At 35.6% G+C, this 20291-nt stretch overlaps 1 protein-coding gene across 1 annotated transcript in view; it reads left to right on the top strand.

The window, feature by feature from the left end:
- Positions 1-18719, top strand: part of LOC122801642 (ICOS ligand-like) — a 181523-nt gene extending 162804 nt beyond the window's left edge. The window contains exons 5-7 of the mRNA XM_044071121.1: positions 513-791; positions 8470-8624; positions 14964-18719. Coding sequence (XP_043927056.1) covers positions 513-791; positions 8470-8624; positions 14964-14981 — 452 coding nt within the window. The 3' untranslated portion in view covers positions 14982-18719. The remainder of the gene's footprint in view (positions 1-512; positions 792-8469; positions 8625-14963) is intronic.
- Positions 18720-20291: the final 1572 nt, after the last annotated feature.

The raw sequence follows: 20291 nt of genomic DNA, 5'->3' as shown, positions 1-20291 counted from the left end.
GTGATGTGTTGGGGAGCCCTAAGGATCAGAATATGTAAGTGGTCCTGGTAGGAAACAGTATAAAATGCTTTAAAATAGTCTAAGAAGATGGTAGAGACTAGACTGTCATCATTTCTATGGTTGTTGACGATATTAACAAAATTCAGCAAAGCAGTAGTTGTGCTGTGATGATGATCTTTCACTCTTTTTTCTGAAGGGGGCTAGTGTGCTTAGAACACCTGGAATGATTTAGCTGAACTCAGAGAAAGCACCATCTATGGGGAAAGTCTTTCGTGATTCCCATTTAAGGAGATGTAGTGTATTAACAAAAGTATGTTCATGAAAATTAGTAAATTTTCTTACCAGGCTATATGCAGAAATGCGATATTTTTTGTTCATCATTATACTGTCATTTTATTTATAAATGCTACTTTCTAAACAATATTTTGATTCGCTACATGCATACAAAATATTTATAGTAAATATTTAAAAATCAGACATTTAGACAATATTTTTTATTTTTGGTGTTACAGCTAACTATAGCAAGCCTACCATCACTAGCAAAAATGAAACAAACCGCATACTTCTCATCTGTTCTTCTGAAGGAGGATATCCAGAGGCACATATTAAGTGGCTGAGCACATCCAATCATACTCTGAATGGCAGTAAACCCTTGAGCATTATAAGTCATTTAACTGGAACCATTAATATCACCAGCACACTGGAAGTTACTAACATCTGTGATACAATATACTGCATTGTTTCAAATCCTGCACTGAATGTCAATGTCACCTCGGATCACTTTTCATGTGGTAAGCTCGTACACTGCCAGCATAATATATGTATGTATGTATGTATGCATGTATGAATGGATGGATGTCAAAGCTATTATTAAGGGTCCCATTTCTGAAAGACTTGATCTCAGTGTAAGTGATCATTTGCACTGAGAACAGGCTGAAAGCATGTCTTTTAGAATCTGCCTGTTCTGCATTCCTGTTTATAGATAAGCCTTACACCAAAATAAGTCACTTACACTGAGACCAAGTCTTTCAGAACCACGACAGACTTACACTGAGAGCACCTCAGCTGTTTTGATATGTGGCCCAAGGTGTTCCATCTGAATTTGTAAATTATGCAGTTACAGAAACCTGAGCAGCATTTCTAAAGTAATATGAGAATACTCCCCAGATCACCCAAATCAGGCTCACAACTAAAGAACCAGTACAACGTCTTCCAAGGATCAAAGATGTACTGCTTAAGTGCTTTCGTGAGAAACTTCTTCAGAACAAATTACTGATATAAAACACCCTTTATACCCCTCATTAAACACATGATTCATTAAAACCAATAGAGTTAAAGCAACAATTACCATTAATTAAACACCATGGCATTTAATTTTAGTAAAGAAGTGATTCATTGATGCCAGGGCAACTACAAGCATTTAACAATAATTACCATACCAGCTCTCTTTTATCCAAATGTTTCTCTATAACCCAACCACCCTGAGCATCTTTTTTCACTTCTTCAATAACTAAAAAGTTAAAACTGTGACTCATATTCTTCTCAATATGCCTGTATAAGGCATTTGTAGTTTTTTTGTTCATATCAAGAGTGTGTTCATATATACGCGTCTTGAATTTTCTACTACTCTTTCTTATGTAAAACCCAGGACACTGGTTGCATTGTGCTAAGTAAATAATATTTGATGTATTGCAAGAGTAGCAACCCCTTATATGATAAACACTTTGATTAATAATAAAATGATTTGCAGTATTAATATACTGACATAAAGAACACATTCCACATTTTTTGGTACCACACACATCATCATTTGGAATTTTCTTAATTGTTCTCTCCAAGTAACTTTTGAAACATCTTCCTTTTTTATATACTATCACTGATTTTTCTCCCACCTTTTCTATTATTTCAGTTGTTGTTTTTGTGTCGTTCGGCTTTTCCCGGTTAGGGGTTGCCACAGCAGAACTCTGGTCCGCTAATGATTGGCAGTTGATTTTTACATGCCGAGTTGCCAGCCCTGACGCACAACCTTCAACGAAGGTACGCCCATTCACACATGTCTCCATGCAGAAGACGATCTAGCTGAGAATCGAACCGGATAGTGTCTTAATGTGAGGCGACAACCTTACCGCAGCACCACCACCACGGATTTTTCTATTATTTCAGTATTACTTAAAAATATTTCCCAATTCTTGCATACGCAATCAAATATTTGTTGGCTATCTACACTAAAAGTTGTAATAAAACTAGCTCTATACTTATTATTTTGTTGTAATATGGGCAGTGGGGTTGCCTGATTGTTATATTGTGAACCAGCTCTTCTTAAAATAGGGGTATAAAATCCATTATTTCTTTTGGTCACTATTTCATCATGTATACCCACTAAAAAGATTTCCGGAGATCCTCTTTTTATAAACATATCAAGCACATTATTGGTTTCATCATAAAACATAACAATGTTCGAAACCATTCTGGCCATATGCACCCACTGCCCTTTAACAACTGTCTTCTTTTGATACTTGGGGTGCCAACTTGAAAAATGCAAGTATGTGTTAGAAAATGTGGCCTTACAGAAGATGGTAGAATAAAAACAACTATTCTCTAAATCCTTCCCAATCCCTTCATTCAGAAAAGAAATCTTATCATCACTGAACTGTCAAGAAAATTTTAAGAAATCAACAGTGTTATTGATGTACTCTAGAAATTGTCCCAATTTTTCTTTAGAATCCACCCAAAAAATAAATACGTCATCCAAAAACCTAATATATAGTGACCAACTACAAATGTATTTACTAGAAAAAAATTTAGCCCGTCTCCCATTTGGCTATGACATAATTTGCAAATGCAGGGGTGCATGCAAGCACCCATTGCAACATCGGTGATCTATTTATATGTTTGTCCTTCAAAATATATATAATTGTTTTATAATAGTACCTCCATGAGTGTAACACATGCATTTGTTGTGGTGTTTGTTTAAGAGAAATCAGTTCCCAGATCAGTGAAAATTACACTAGAGGAAGATCTTAATGGTAACAACACAACATCCATGTGAAAGTAGCAGAAGGGATTCAGTATTAAACATAGTGCTTACACATTCAGGCACTGCATAGAAATCAGTGAGAAAAAGGATAAACTGCAGGACTGAGAAGATGGCCATGATTGGCTCAATAATTAACTGTCCACTGTCCCAAACATGGACTGTGTGTGACTATAGAAGACAATAATTAATTGTCCTTCCCAAAGACCAGAACCCATTAATGTGTGAATGTTGTCAGTTATAGCCAACAGAGCAGTGTTAGTATTTTCTCATTTCAATGAGCCAGTACTGAATACCAGGTGTGATGGAATGTGTAGGGACATAAATAAGACTCTACCTATGCGTATGCATGTGTTTGTGAGTGTGTGGCTGTAGCACATGTGTATGCGCTTGTGTACACGAGAGTGCACAAGTGTGTGATCATATGCACATATATGTTTATGGGTCTGTGTCTGTAAGTGCCTTGACTGGTACAGGGACATATGTGCACTTATTTAAACTGCACTAGGCATCTGATTTAGAGACATGTAAATGAGTCACAAATAAACTTTTGATAATTATGGCTAGTGAATGTCTCTGAATCATTTGATCACTTCATAGGCCTGCTAGAGTGTGTTGTCAGAGCCGTTAGTCCCACAAAGCTGATTTTCATGAATACCACTTGTAGTCTTGTTACATTTGAAAACAAAGTGGTTAAAATCTTGCAGATAATTGCTTTACTATATAAATTATGCTTACATCTGCCATGCAGATAAGTATCTCTACATTAAACAACAACTTGCAAGATTCCATTAACCTGTTGAAGTACAATACAAATTAATTCTTAAACCACTTTTCTACAATTAGTGTAACTAGCTTCATAATAAACGATGATTACAGCAGTGAATATTTAAGTAATATTATAGTATATTAACCATTTCAATACCATAGTTATCCAGTGTGTGTCTCTTCAGCTCCTCATTATGCATGGTACTTTTATGTTCAAAGTTCTAACACAGTCAGGAAAAGAGGAACTACTGTAGCTGGCATATGAATATATGTTTCTTTTCCTCTAAAATGATACAAAAAGAAAAATCTAGCAAAACTACACTTTCCACTGTGTGATTCCTTAAACCCCTTGTGTTAGAGGCAACATGGGATATATGCAAATTGCCCTTTAAGGACATCAGATGTTTCAGTTAAATGGCAATTCTGAATGTCCATGACTTTTTCTTCTAAGTCTATTTATGTACAAATTCAGGCCAAAAAAGCCAAACCCCACTAGTTGTGGATATGGATGTTTCTGCCTTCTTATGACATCATTAGTATAGCATAAGTAGAATGTTTAGCTAACATTTGGAAACACAGGGTTGTTGTACCCAAATGATATCCATAAACCATAGGGTGACTGCAAAATACCCCAACTAACTAAAACCTCTAGAATGATGACAGAACAGAAAAGAGGTAGGGGTGTGGAGTGTTTGGGACATCTCCCCTGCATTTTTGAATTTCTCTGTCTTTAAGTTTTAGAATTGTTTCTCTGTATTGACTGTATTTGGACTTACTTTACATTCTTATTTTCAGTCTTACTATTATTTTGACATATTTGGTTTGCAAATATGCATACATGTATACATACTTATATAGGTATATACATACATACATACATACATACATACATACATACCTACATACATATGCACTGTGCTGGTGTAGTCAGATCCTTATTCACCCCACTTAACAACAACAACAACAAAATCTGTTTATTATAATAATTATCAATTTCTTTTTCAAATCTCTCAAAGTTTGGAACATTTTTGTGTGTGGGGTAAAGGTTTTCACACCTATACACTTGTCTATGAAAACCAGTAGGCATTCCCTTTGGTTTACTTTATAGTTTTTACATGTTTCACTTCACTTGATTTTAATCATTTGTTTAGCCATATGGCTCACTGTATAAGCTGTGCACTTATACCAACTGTCTTACTAAATAATGATTCATTGAATATGAATCTATATTTTCAACTTTATATTGTAATTATGTAATTCTTCATCCCTTTTATCAACATAGTATTTCTTTGTATTATTTCTAGATTGTCTTTTTGAGTTATTAACAACATGGCTCAAATGATGTTTCTCTGTTCTAGCTTAGTTCTGAGGAGACTATTAAACAAGCTGATTATTACTGTTTGAGACTTTGATAACATAAATCTCTGACTATATCTTCTTGTTTTGTAACACTCTGATATAAGATTTTCTAAGTGGTTTCTAACATTTCCCAGATCCTCTAAGCTTGTTACTGTCTATAGTTCTATGTCATTAAATAAGTCACATGTATTTATTTTATTTTTTCACATGGTCATTACTTTTGTGTTATTGTTAATCACTTTACTGTTATTCTTTTTTGGCCAGGCCACTATAATAGTCAAACATATTTTAATACTTTTTTTCTATTTTCTTTTCCGTACTTTAATAAACTTTAAGTCATCAAAATGTGTAAAACACTTGTTTACCGATATTGAAATATACAGATAGTGAAGACGTGGCTCCAAAATGGATCATTATTGGTACTTCTTAGGTGTATGGGTTTTAGACCCCTTGTAAACCCTTCATTATCTGTTACTCAACCAATCAGTTATTCATCTAAACAAAATTATTGCTACAGCTAGGTGTTTTAGTGTCTTTATCAACAGTTTTGTTGTTCACCATGTCAAATGTAGTTGTGAAATCTATATAAACTGTGCTAACTTGAAGTTCTTTCAGTAATAATATTTCAGTGTAAAATAATTGGCTACATGTACAACATTACTTTTCCTTCTGGTAGCCATGCTGGTTTATACTCTCCACTTACTATTAACTAATTCATCCACTATTGCAATCCAATGTAAATCTTTCTAGTGTCTTCCCTATACAGGATGTTAGATTAACAGATTTCCAGATTTTTAAAGTCTTTTATCTCCCTTCTTATATATCAGGATCACCATTGACCTTTGCCAGTAAGTTCACACTATCCCCCATTATAACTTTTGGTGAAAATGAACACTAATGGTTTCAAAAGATGTTTTCCCAATCGTTTTAAATCCTTGTTTGATATATTATCAGAACCAGAAGCTTTGCACTTTGCTTGTCATCCATTTTTCAGTGACTTGCAAAGATTGTCATATTTACGATCATTTTAAGGTATTAATCTTGTAGTTTCCTGCTTATAATAATGTTTTTATTGAGCAAAATACTGTTTCATAGTGTTTCTCAAACAACTTCTGCTGGAGTTACCCTCATATGATTAAGCTTAATTATTAGTAGGAGCATTATATCTGATTTGATTTCTTAACATAACTGCTTAGCTTCTTGTACCATTTGTTCTTCATAAATGCAACTCTTCTGTTCAGCCACTTGGTTCAAAATTAACTCCGAAAGAAACCACAAGCAAAATGCTTGAAAGAAGGGTTAGTGTTCTGCAAGGGGTTCCTATCATGTAGTCGAACTATTACAAGTTCAAACCTCATATGGTCGAGACCATAAGTTCGAATTTGTAAAAGTTCGAGCGTTTGAATGGAAATCTCCATAAGCGGAGGTTTCCATTTTGTTCAATGGGGTGTGATCTCGAAGCTGGTATATTTAAGTAGCGGGGGTGTGGGGCCCCCCCTGCTTAAAACAGTTTATTTTGTTTTCCATCGTTTTTTTTTTTTTATCCATAGTTGAAGTTTTGTAACTTCAAACATAATGGTTCAAACATTACGTGTTCAAAGTTATAAGACTTCGACTATGTGATATAGACCCGCTATATTCTACATAAACACACACACACACACACACACACACACACACACACACACACACACACACACACACATGGATTTACTAAACAATAGCAAAAACACTTAAAGCCAGCAGCCTGAATATCGACCAAATATGGTCAAAAATACAAAAGTTGATGCCCCACTAAGCATGCATTGAAAGACAGTGTCTGCAAATGCAATTTCATTCTTTGGGAAAACAAAATATAATATAGATTTTTGAGGGAGACAAAGCCTCTGTGCAACTCCTACACCACCTGCTAATTATATATACTAACAATGAGACTGTACAATCCCCGGGAAAAGGGAATATTCCCCTTCTCAGGGATTGTCAGTCTTGCACATCTGTTGATCAACTGTCTAGCCGGCAATTCACATCCGTGTGAAGCTGAGTTTGTCTATTGCCCAATTTAACGCAAACTATATGAGTAGATGGGGAATAGGAAATTTACACCAGACCTGGCCTCCATGTCCCTTATGACAGATGTAGCGTATAAATGCCTGGCTCTCAGTTTCCTATTTGGATACAGGATTTCATTATTCTTTTGGGAAATGTTGGCTTCCTGGGCTGTTAGCCTAGTAACAGTCTATGAGTGTATGAATCTAGGAATAATTCATATATTTTGTTAATTTTGGATTCATTTCTTAAGACCAATCAAATGAAAGAAATTATTACACCAGGAATGATTCTTTAAAAAATCTGTTAAACTTTTGATAGAGCCAATAATGTCAAAATGTTGTTATCATGATACTTAAATGCAGTGCATTAAGGTTCTAATAAAATTAGTTACTGACATGTTAACTTATTTAAAAAAAAAACATACACCCAAATGAAAGAAATTATTTCACCAGGAACATATTTTAGAAAGTCTGTTTAACTTCTTATAGACAAAGAGGAGATACATGTTTAGTATCTCATAATCTGTTACAGCATGTGTATGTTACACAAGACATGATAGTTGGCAGGTGGACTGCTGGGAAAGCAGGAAACATAATGAGGTTTAATGAATGAGTGAGCAAGAGAGAGTGAGTGAGCGAGTGAGTGAGTGAGTGTGAGTGAATGAGTGAGAGTGAGTGAGTGTGAGTGAATGAGTGAGAGTGAGTGAGTAAGTGTGAGTGAATGAGCGAGAGTGAGTGAGTGAGTGTGAGTGAATGAGTGAGAGTGAGTGAGTGAGTGAGTGTGAGTGAATGAGTGAGAGTGAGTGAGTGTGAGTGAATGAGTGAGTGAGTGAGTGAGTGAGTGAGTGAGTGAGTGAGTGAGTGAGTGAGTGATACAGCTATCAGAAACAAAAAAAAAAAGAAGAAAAAAATGTCTGCATGAAATGATGAGCAAATACCAACAATGATAAATAAAAAGCCAAAAAAGAAGTCTGGTAGTTTTTTTTTATCATTGTATTGCTTTCCCCATTCTTGTTTCTGTTTCTTGCTTGGGGTATTGCTTTATTGTTATATTGCTACCAAGTACATGAGAGTATAGTAGTTGTATCACTTATAAATCAGGTATGCTGTAACAATACACTATGGATTGATGATGTTTAATTTGCTTGTGTTGGTAACATTTTTGTGTGTAGTCTAAAAACTGCAGTTGTACATATCAACTAAATGTTTAAAAATCATTACTGGCTCATAACACTTTTTTTCTGAATGCTGTTTTTTTAGACAGTGCAGGTGAAACAACTGATACAAGAAAAGACAACTCTTCCACGGAAAACTCCAATGAATTCAAAAGGCTGCACTTAAGTTTGACTATGATACCAGCCGTGCTGTTCCTGTTACTGATGTCTGCTTTTTACTTCCCAAGACGAAGGCCCTTGGTAAGTACAGCATTTCTGATATTACAAAGGATGCATGTATAGAAACTGGATGAAAAGAAAGTAAGGTCACAGGAACATGGAACAAAACAGTCAGGAAACAGAAACATTGAACACAATGATTACAATGAAAGTAGCAAGCACTATTAAGCAACATGTTTGATAGAAGTTCGTTTATATATATATATATATATAGATCTACTTCTAAAGCTCGATGTTTCAAAACTTCCAACTTCAGATGGCTGAGACCAGAAGATCAAAGTTTTGAAACTTCAAAACAAAATAAAAATAACAAAATAAATAAAAATAAAAACTTTTTTTCATGTTTCTGCAGTGCTAAATAAATATATATCAACTCAGACATCGCACTACAGTGAGGAAAATTGTAAATATCCCATTCTGCTCTGTATGGCGATCTCCATTCAAAATGTTTGAAGCTTCAAAACTTCAGTCTTCTGGTCTGACCTGTTTGAAGTTTTGAAACTTCTCGCTTCTGAAGGGGATCCATATATATATATATATATATATATATATATATATATATATGTAAATATAGTGCACTGTTTAAAGAAACATAGTAACCAGAGAATTGTGACTCTGAAGGTTCTATCTTCGTTAACAAGTTAAATTAAAATAAAACATACTAAAGCTCATGGCATACAGACATGGTTGTGGAGTTGTACACGTGAGCAATAGCTTACTAGATAAAGAACAGATGAATCACATGCAGGCTGAAAATATAGTACAATAAGGTTTGCTGTGCAGACATTTTTCTATGTAAAGACTTGTCACGTAAGGCAGGAAAGAGATTTTTATTGAGGTTTTAGGTATCAGATGTAGTATAGTAGGGGATGGAGATAGGCAAGAAAGGAAGTGATGTAATGTTAAAATAAATTTTAGGTAGGTAAGGGGAGAATTGATATTAAATGAAAACTTCACCTTAGGTAGGTAAGGAGGGAATTGATATTAAATGAAAACTTCACCTTGGAACTCAGAAATATGCTGTTTCCTATCATCTTTGTTTTCTGAGCTATTTTAATGCATCAAAATTACTCTAGGTGAGTTTTATAAAATTTAAACTAAAAATTTTCACAAAATGGCTCACATGGAACCTGACATATTAATAAGATTTTGTTTTAGTGCTTTCTTGTCCACCTCCAATAATCCATTTCAAGTCCCTTTTATATGAGTCATGCTAGACACAGGAAAGTGATGTTATCTCCTTAGTCCATTGAGATGTATGCAACAGCCTGGGTGGTTATAGTGGATTACCTAAAGAAATAAGAAGCATCAGGGAGATGCACTAAAACAAACATTTGCTATTCTTCTACATAAGATTGAGGTGACACCTGCCAGGAGCACTTTGTTTGTCTACATTTAGAGACACTGTCTGCACAACTATACAGGGAGAATGCACTCTATAAGGCAGCAGCAGAAACAGTGAGTAGTTTGGGCCATTAACCATGCAATGAGAGAATGCTTATTAAGTTAACTGTACATACATACTGAAACAGCAAACATTCAGTGCACAGCTGCTTTCCAGTGGATGAACATTAACTAACTAATAGCACAAAGTTAATCTAAAGCAGACAATCAATAAGGTCTGTAGTGCAACCACACTACAATAGACTGCATTTCTATATTAAACATAGAATCATATAATATTATTAACAAGCACTAATACTACTGAGACACAAATCAGCTTCTCAAGGAAGGTTATACAGAACAATAGATTTTACTTCATATCAGACAAGAATCAGTGACAGTCAGTTTAGCATACAAATATTTATATCAGGCACTGACTCAAGCCTTCATCTCAGAGTATGCTGCATATAAAATGCAAAGTACATATAATGGTGTAACTTAGTCCCCTTGTAATATAGTTAAACCAGAATGTATGGTTCTAAGTGATTCTGATGGCATTTAGAAATTATATAGTAAATAGAGCTATTAGAAAATGAATACACTACGCATAAAATAAAACAATAGTAAAAACTTCTCAAAGGATTCACTGAAGAAACTTAACTGAATTAATGATTTTGCCTTTTTATTCAAAACATGTCATCAGACAATAAACTAGTAACATCAAACTCTCCTTTAATGCCTTCTTCTTAGTCATATGACAGAATTTAACCAATCAATAAAAAAGTAAAAATACATGATTAAAAAAACAAAGCTTTAAAAGCTGCTCATCTAATTTTTAATACATTTAACATAAATAGAATCATTAATACTTGAACTCACAGTGAGAGGCATTGTGTACATGTCATGAAAGCCTTTTTGAATTCAGAGACAGTCCTAACACAATGCTGCATGGTGCTCTAGCAGGAAGACATGCAGCACCATGTAGAACTGGCTCTGCGGACATGCTGTATGTGAATCAGGCAGAATGGGTAGAGGCCTATGTTAATTAGCCATGTGCCCTCTGTACCAGACTGCCTCCAGGAAGGCACCTACTTGTTGAGTGATTCAGGAAATTACAGAGATGTAAAGATGGGCAGGGTTGGCCCCACCACACTGTGGTTGTGAGGAAGGCCAAAAGGCTATGTTCATCTAGCAAAGACTAAAGTAGTACAGGGATCGGGAGGTGGGTGGAAGCACTAGCCACCAGAGATAATACAAATGTAATGCCACCAACATCAAAATGGGGTTTGAGGGGCTGCTGTAAAACATTAGCCGCAAGGGATAATAAGTTGGGATGAAACACTAGTCATCAGTAATAATACAAAATGTGCCTTAATGACACCAACATCAGTAAAGTGACTGGGAGATGGGGGTAAACACTAGCCACCAGGGATAATACAAATGTGCCTTAACAGCAACAATATCAGTAGAGGGACTGGGGATAAGAGGAAACATTACCCACCAGGCATACTACACTGATGCCATACTGGCATTTAAACTACATTGTGGATTGAGGGTGCGGGAAGTAGTAGATGCCAAGGAGTGTTTTGGGGATTGCTGGAGGCGGTAGTAGACACCAAGGAGTATTTTGGGGATTGATGGTAGGGAGAAGTAGTAGACACCAAGGAGTATTTTAAACAATTGTGCCTTAATGTCACTTCACTTAGTATGGGGGTCAGTGGTTATGGGAGACAACTAGATGGGAAAGGCAGACAGCTTAGGGACAGGTACAGGGACTGTGGTGTGTGTGTGTGTGTGTGTGTGTGTGTGTGTGTGTGTGTGTGTGTGTGTGTGTGTGTGTGTGTGTGTGTGTGCGTGTGCGTGTGCGTGTGTGTGTGTGTGTGTGTGTGTGTGTGTGTGTGTTTCAGTTTGCATGTGTACTTGTGCATGTGAGAGAATGATCCGGGTTGCATTCCTATGCCTACATGATGTGGCTGCATCAGTTAACGTTTGCTTCATGGAGATCAGCAAAGATCTGCACTTCGGGGTAGTAACTGCATTTCAGAGACATGCATATTAGCTGATAATGACCTTGTCCTTCCTCATCATGGTTAACATGTGTCTGAATTGCAAAATAATGCATTGTTGGAGCAGGGCCTTTTCAACACAAGATGTATGACTCACGCCAGGGCCCTGGTACATTTTATTTGCTGCTGTGTTACTTTTACTTCTAATGTAGCTTCCAAGCCACCCAGTTGATCATCTTTCTTAACCCCTTCTAGCCCAAAGAAATAAACTTTTACTTCCTTCACAAACAACTTAATGCTTGTCAAATGGATTATTTTTTTTTTTGTTTTGTTTTGTTTTATATGGAGTACGTGTACATGTCCTTTCATTTAACTTTGTCTTGTTTTCCAATATAAAATGCTTGACATGTGGTAAAAGTAGCAATGTAAATCATTACTTCTGAAAAACAGTAAAATATACCATTAGGTTTATGGCAAATGTACAAAGGTGTAAGAAAAAATCTTGGTACTTTATTAATAAATTAAAAATATTTACCTACACTAGAACAATACATGTCGAATTTAAACATTCAGTCCTTTAAATGTTGATCTTTCCAGTAAGTCATGAAAACTGTATTCTCTCTTATTAATAAAACTAAGAACTGTTCCTAAAATATTACATAAATTAACATCACCATCAATCTTCCAGTTATTTATCAAAATCTGTCTTATGTCATAAGAACAAAAAGAATAAGTCAATGGGCTTGCTAAAGTAATTTCTAGCTTCCCTGTTATTATTTTGGAAATTAAATCAATGTCTTCAGTATCCTGTTTTGTCAATATCAGTTTGTAAAAAGTCTGTCTAACAGCATCTGTTCCAAATGATCCAGCTCTTCATAAAACGCTTCTTCTGAAGAATTTAATCTAGAGAGCCATACTACTTGCCATTTAATCATAATCTTTTCAATGTGGAATGTATGCACACTATCAACATGCAAATAAAATTTACCAAAAACTTGGTTTTCTATAATTTCTGTGTGTGTGAGTGTGCATGAGTGTCAATATGTGTGCATATGCCTGTGTGTGTGTGAGCCACTAATGAGTTATTGCTCCATGCAGTTATAGTATGTCTCTGAATCACTTTGAATGTTGCAGTCCCTGTGTTAAGCAGTACTGCTTTGCAAAAATACTGCTGGCTGCAATACTTTTTATGAATCACAGCCCTCTTTATATAGTGCAGTACACTATTAGCCATAGTAAGTAACCTATTACAATATACTTTATCTTCTCTTTTACATTTAAAGTAAATGCCAATATCATTTCCTTGAATCTTCAATATGTGTCAAAAAAAATATTGACATTCTAATGCACATGCTCTAAGGCACAATCTTGGATGCAAAACTAAAGTATTTTTTTGCAGGAAGGCAACCCCCCCCCCCGCATTCTCCATGTGGCAGTCTAAACCCCCAACACACACGTGCTGCTAATCATATATATATATATATATATATATATATATATATATATATATATATATATATTTTTTTTTTTGCAGGAAGGCAACCCCCCCCACATTCTCCATGTGGCAGGCTAAACCACATGCTCACACGTGCTGTTAATTTTGCACACACACACACATATATATATATATATATATATATATATATATATATATATATATGTGTGTGTGTGTGTGTGTATGTATATATAGGGGGGCCCTACATGTGGAGAGTTGCGTCCTCAACACCCACTGCTAATTATATATACTAACTGTGAGACTGTATAATCCCCTATAAAAGGGAATATAAGTATTAACTTACCCAGAGCATTCATATATGCTCTATTAAATATGTTATGATCATGTTATAGTGGTTAATAAATATTTGAACGCAAACAAAAGCATCCATCTTCCATCTTTTCTTTATGCCTCTTGAGTATGATACCTGCTTTTTATTGGCAGTATTGTATGCAAAGCTTTCCGGATACAGTATTTTTAACCAAAGTGTATGTATACATTGCTACTGACTGAAACTACATTTATCAGCACCCAGTTTGCCAAACACCTACAATATTTATCAGCAGCTAAACTGCAACAATCGCATCCATCTTGTATCAGGCATTGACAAATTTAAAATGTTTTTCTTTGAGGATACAGACCTAATGCTAATGGCAGGGGGAGGGGGGGATCTGCCTTTTCAACCTTGGATTTAATATAACTTAATACAATGTTATTACATGTCAGCAAAAGTCAGTCAAGTAAAGCAACCTTACTCAAAAAACTCTAATATGAGAAAAATAATTTTTCAAATCATCAGTCACAGACAGTTTGCATGAGAGTTGGATCCATCTACCAATAAAACTTGTGGACAATCAATAATTTTAAGGCAATATCAGCATTTAACGTGCTTATTAACTTGAAGCCATGACACAAAAACTTAGATTTACTTGCTTATTTTATTTATTTATTTATTTTCATTTTTTATTTTACATTTGTTTACCGGGAAAGTTCAACAGGACACAGGTCCATTTTCAGTGGAGGCCCGGGGAGAAAAGCTCCGGTAAAGTACAGTACAAAGGATACAATATGGTAAGATAAGAAGGGGGTATCACAGCAAGCATACTTAGCAGAAATTAACAATTTTAAAAGATCTAAAATATAGTCAGTACATTAGAATATACATTTATGAAACTCTGACACAATATTTTTTGTAGGGTATTTATCATTGGCTAGAGCAGAAGAGAATGGGAGGGAGAGAGCCACTGTTTTGATGTAAGTGGTATCCCAGCAACAGTGATGTCATGGTTTAACCTGGAGGGTGACATGAACAAAGCCAGTTTGTTAAGTAGTAGGTTTTCAGAAGTTTTTTAAATTGGGAAGTAGAGGTACCAGAAGTTAAATGATTTGGGAGTGAGTTCCAGGTTCTGGCAGTAGAATATATACTTCTGTATAATTAGTTACTGAATGCAAACCTCTTCTCTATTTTTATTGCAGAATACCACACCAGTCTAGTACCTGACAATGAATACAGTGATCTAGTGATGAAGGAGATGGATTTTAAGAAGATGAAGCCTGTTTTTAAGCAGGCAGCTCAGGTTGAGCATCCTGTTTAACACTACTGGATGTTTTATTTGTTAAACAATTGCATTCAAGTTGCAGCAGAAACTCATCAACTCTCCAGATGAAAATTTGTGCTGACAGACATTCAGTACAAGAAGACAGTGCAGTTTATGGACCTGTAAATGATGAAGGTGATAACTACATTTGTTTATTCAAAGCATTACTAAGCATTAATCATGAGTGTATAGTGTTTGGCAAAGTAATTTGCAGTAAAACATAAGGAGAAAGGCTGGAGGTTATTATTACCTGATGATGTAGTATGCAACCTGATGTGAATTTTCTGCTGTAAAATATGCTTCTGGAAACCAACGCTAGAAGCAAATGCACAAGCACGTTTTGTGGGTTTTATCATACTGTGCTACATGTTGTCTGTTATAAAGACTTTGTGATGAGGTATGTGTTGAAGAGAATGCATTTCCACTATAAGAAAATGGTGAACCATCACAATGGTGGTCAATATGTGGAGCTGCAGGACTTAATTAATTGATAACTCTTGAGTTTGCTTCTGACAGACAATAGACATTAAATGATCAGGAGAAAACTTGATTTCATGTAGACTTTATCAAGAGGTTCAGCACTGCTGCTGTGACAAATGATGGGGAATTCTCCATCCAATGCAGTTTATAGGCTTAGGGAATAAAGGATCTCATGCCATGTATGCACTTCCTTAAGAGATGCAGACTCAGAGGGAGTAGTCTGATTAATACAACATTAAACTGATGTGCAAAGATGAAACTAAATAGATGTGGGACAGTGTGAGTAGTTCTGATTCCTCCTCCCCACCTTACGATACAGTAATCCATAACTAAAATGCAGCCAGAGACAGTGCATTTGGACTGATTACTTCTCTCAGGAAGCACATCACAGCATGTGCTGCTGCCACGTAACTCATTACAGCCTAATGATGCCTCTAGGTACATCTGCAGTTTCATCTTACTGATGCCTCTAGACGTGAAATATTGCTTGTTCATATTTATATTAATAATTCCCAAACTCTGCTATATAAAAGGGTTTCTTCATCTTAAAGCTCACACAATGGCAAACACAATTGTATTCTAACTTGACCTTTGTCTAGTGCAAATGAAGATGATAAAATGCTGATGGCAGCATAAGAGCTGGTTAAATTGTTACTGAGATATTGTAAGCTATTTATACAACATTACATAATTCATATATTCTGTGGTCATTGTGGATTATAAAATCCATTTTAAGACCTAGATTTGAATGAGTGCAACCATTGAAATGGATACTTTGTGCTGAACGGTTTGCCATTTACAATATGGTTCTAGGGATAGGGACATTTGTTTGAACTGTGAAGCAATAAACTAATTTCTTAAAAAGGCTCAGGTCTTGTCCACTGGGATTTAGAGTATAAACTCAAAAGGGCTTCATTGGAGGGAATGAGTTTAAAGCATGTTCAGTTGTCAGTGATCAGTCAGAACTGTTATGCAGTGTTAGTCATGGTGAAATAACAGGTGCAGTAGAAGTTCCCAGTCTATAACCATGGATTAATTAAAGTAATTACAAGAGTCATTTACATTCTGTGGCATTACATTTAATTAAACAGTAGGCTTATGGTTCAAATGTGTTAACCATTTTCAACCATTAATTTAAATTCTATATTGCCAGTACAAGGACACTGTGGGAGTGAGGCATGGGTGTATCTTGAAAGATGAGTTTGATTTTAGTAGAAAATACTGTTTACAGTCAGTCTGAGATGTGTTAACTTACTGGGTAGAGTTCATTTAATCATGGGAGCTCTTACCATGGACAAGGAGAAACAGTTCACTGTATTGAGATTACATCTTTCTGTCTAGGGATTAAACTGTTCCCCTTTTTCTTTGATATCCTGCTTTCAGAGTTAGTGCATATAAGTAGTGTGGGTATGGGGAGGACTTTCCCTCACCCATATTCTTCTCTATTCCCACAACTATTAGCAGATGCTCATGACGTGGTGTTCAGCATACTGTCTAGCTGATGAGCTGCTTCAATTAACGGGTAAAGCTCAATGACTTGGTATTTGATAAGTAAGCCATCAGTGCTAACAGCCGGATCTAACTTATTTACTTGTTTTGTTAAGGGAAACCTTCAGATAATAAGATGGGTCCTATATTGTACACAGTCCTGCCCAATATTAAGTTCACAAGAAAGTTTTCTTTAATTGCAGAGTCAGACTCATTGTACATACAAGGGATGTTGTTTTGATGTGTTGAAGTAACGTTATGTATACTGCTCTGCAGTTAATGCATTATAGACGCTTCAAAAATAGATCTGTGTAAAGTCGTTGAAAGCTATTCATTATTGTGATATTTTAAAGCTAGGAACATTTCTGTGACAATATTCTATTCCATTTAAACTGGCAAAACAGCAAACCTTTAAAAACTAAGTGGTGCAAACCTTATGTCAGTATGTCTCCAGATTATATAGCATTATACTAGCAAAATAAGATTTTTTTTAAATCAATTTGTTGGCATTAATGGCCCACTGCCAGTGTTATTAAGTATGGTTATTTCTAGTATGTGTTTTTCAATTAAAGCACTATGCTACTTGCTCTGAGGCACAGAGCTTGGAGGTTGGAATGCTTTTGCAGTGATCATGGTCTCCTTTGGGAGGCTGTGTTTTCCTTATTTCTACTCTCGGTGTAGAGAGTCTTTATTAATGGTGTTATTTTGATTTTTCAAAAGCATTATTATTTCTGAGTTATAAAATCATTATTACGCAAAGCTAAAATATTAAAGCTTTTAGCAGTATAGCAGTGGTTACTGTTGTGCAATTTCCTTTTCAGGTACAATAATGAAGCTATGCTTGGTGGTACGATAGTTTAGTGTTTATTTAGTATAATAGTGAAGCTATAGAATAAATATTTATGTATGTAGGTGCTTTGAAAGCTACTGTACTGGTCTACAGCTTAGATTTCAGTACAACTCCATTACAGGCTTTTAAAGATAGTTGTCCAGCATTAATTGACAAGAATTTGCCATCCAATCATAATGTCATTACAATAGTCCTAATAGTATAGCTTAACAAGATAAGGCAAAGAGCTACAAAAGACGTCATCATTTGGCCCTAATTCTTGTTCCCAAAATCCTCTGGTTTAATTCTGTATGACTTTGCTCATCATTTATCCACAACAAACTACTTGGCTCATCTCAAAATCAAACATATTTCTGTAGTATTTGGGAAACAAAAAAAAAGATCAAGCCAGAACATATGAAATTTGTCATGGAAACAGTTTTGCTTAATTAATACTGATTGTTGTATTGCAACAAATAAATAGAATCAAGTCTTGACTGTGTGGGGAGATTCAGAAAAGCTACAGTTAGTGGTAATCAGGTTTCAGATTCTGAGACAGCTCTGCTGTAGTGCTGTAACACAAAGAGGTGCAGCACCATCTTGGGCTGTCTTTGTGGCCTGGCATGAATGCAAATGAAACATTCGGGAGAGTGGCCTTTGCTAATTAGCCATGTCACATTAATGCATTACTTTCAGTGGGTGAGATCGCATTAGAAGTAAGTGCAGGGGAGTTTAGTGAACTGGTAGTGGTGAGGGGTTTGTATGTGCATGCACGCACGTGCACGCGCGCGCACGTGTGTGTGTGTGTGTGTGTGTGTGTGTGTGTGTGTGTGTGTGTGTGTGTGTGTGGGTGCGTGTGTGTGTGTGTATGGCTGTATGTGTGAGAGTATTCGGAGGGAATCTGCTAAAGTTGTGCAAGGACTGCCAGAGGTGCTTCCTGCAGGAAAATACTGATTAACACTTCAGAGACATGCAAATTAGCTGTTAATGAGGTCTTTCCACATTGCAGCTATTATATCTCTGAATGACATTTTCTGTGATCACAGAAACATGGCCTTTTGGCTACAGCTCTTACTGCCCACAATGGGATTTTTCCTGAAGCACAGAGTATGACTCTGAGCAGCTGTCTTAATTAGGCAGTGCTCTTGGACTGAGTCGGAAAAAAAAAGTCCATGTCCTGCCTGGTTAATAAATATAAATAATAAATAAATAAATTAATGCATTTCCTGATTTTTTTGCAATAAGTAACTAAATAAATACATAGATAAATGATACAATCAGATCAGTAGATTAAGGAATGGCTATCAATAGATAAATAAACAGATAAATAAATAAATAATCACTCATTACCTACCTTTGTTGACAGTCATGCACAGCTGTCTTAGGTCTTATCTCATGCCTTATGTGGATGTCCGCATCTCCTCCTGCCTTCTTCTTCTCCTTTCCAAATCTGCTTTATCAGATTCTCTTCTGTACATGTAACTAAAGCATCAAATCTGTTCTTCTTGACCTTCTCCGTAATTGGTACCACTTGGGTTTGCTCTGAAGTAATTTATCTCTCTCTCTCTCTCTCTCTATATATATATATATATATATATATATATATATATAAGTAAAAGATTGTGCAAAGTCACAAAAGAGGGAGAAAGCGACAAAATGCAAATGCAACACTCACCATTTTAATCTCTGAATCTGCCATTACAGGAAAGTAACAAGGAAGTAACAACCTTGAAGATACATTTTTTGAGCACCGATCAGATGAGACCGGTCAGCTGGATCCAGACAGATGGGTTTCCCATATACCTTAAACTAAACCCAAGAGACATTTTTTGTTCAGAGTTTATGGCTTTTGAAAATTAGGCCTCAAACTAATTGTTACTCTTTTGATTTCTTTGACATAGTTTTGTTTCCTTTGCAGCCAATGGAAATATTTCCCTTAGTACTGATTCCTTTTAAGTGATAGTAAGCCATATATCATGCAAATTGCACAGTCCTTGGTGCTTTGATTCTACTCTGTCTGCCGGTATATTATTGTTAAAATTGGAAAAGCATTAAGAATCTTCCCTTGTCGATTACTACAAAAATGCATTTGCTTTAGCATTAACTGCCACAAATGTGGAAAGATGATGGTATATTTTTGCAAATGTAATGTATCTGTTGTTTTTGGCATTAACATATTCTGTATCACAGGAGGTGAATGGCTGATAATTGAAATTTCAATGTATTTAAAGAGTAATCCATGGCGTATGAAATTAGATTGCACAGCCATTGAATATGAACTAGCTTTATAAAAATGAACAATAGCTTATTTTTTATCTTCAGGAGATAAAAAAGACTTGGGTAGAAAGCAAACAAATGGAAATTTTCTGTATTAAAGATTGCAGTGGTCATTTGTGGTTTTCTTTCTTG

Source organism: Protopterus annectens, chromosome 5.part0, assembly GCF_019279795.1.
Source record: "Protopterus annectens isolate FY-2018-M chromosome 5.part0, PAN1.0, whole genome shotgun sequence".
Taxonomy (NCBI): Eukaryota; Metazoa; Chordata; order Ceratodontiformes; family Protopteridae; genus Protopterus; species Protopterus annectens.
The sequence above is the reverse complement of the archived record's forward strand: the minus strand, read 5'-3'. Positions and strand labels throughout refer to the sequence as shown.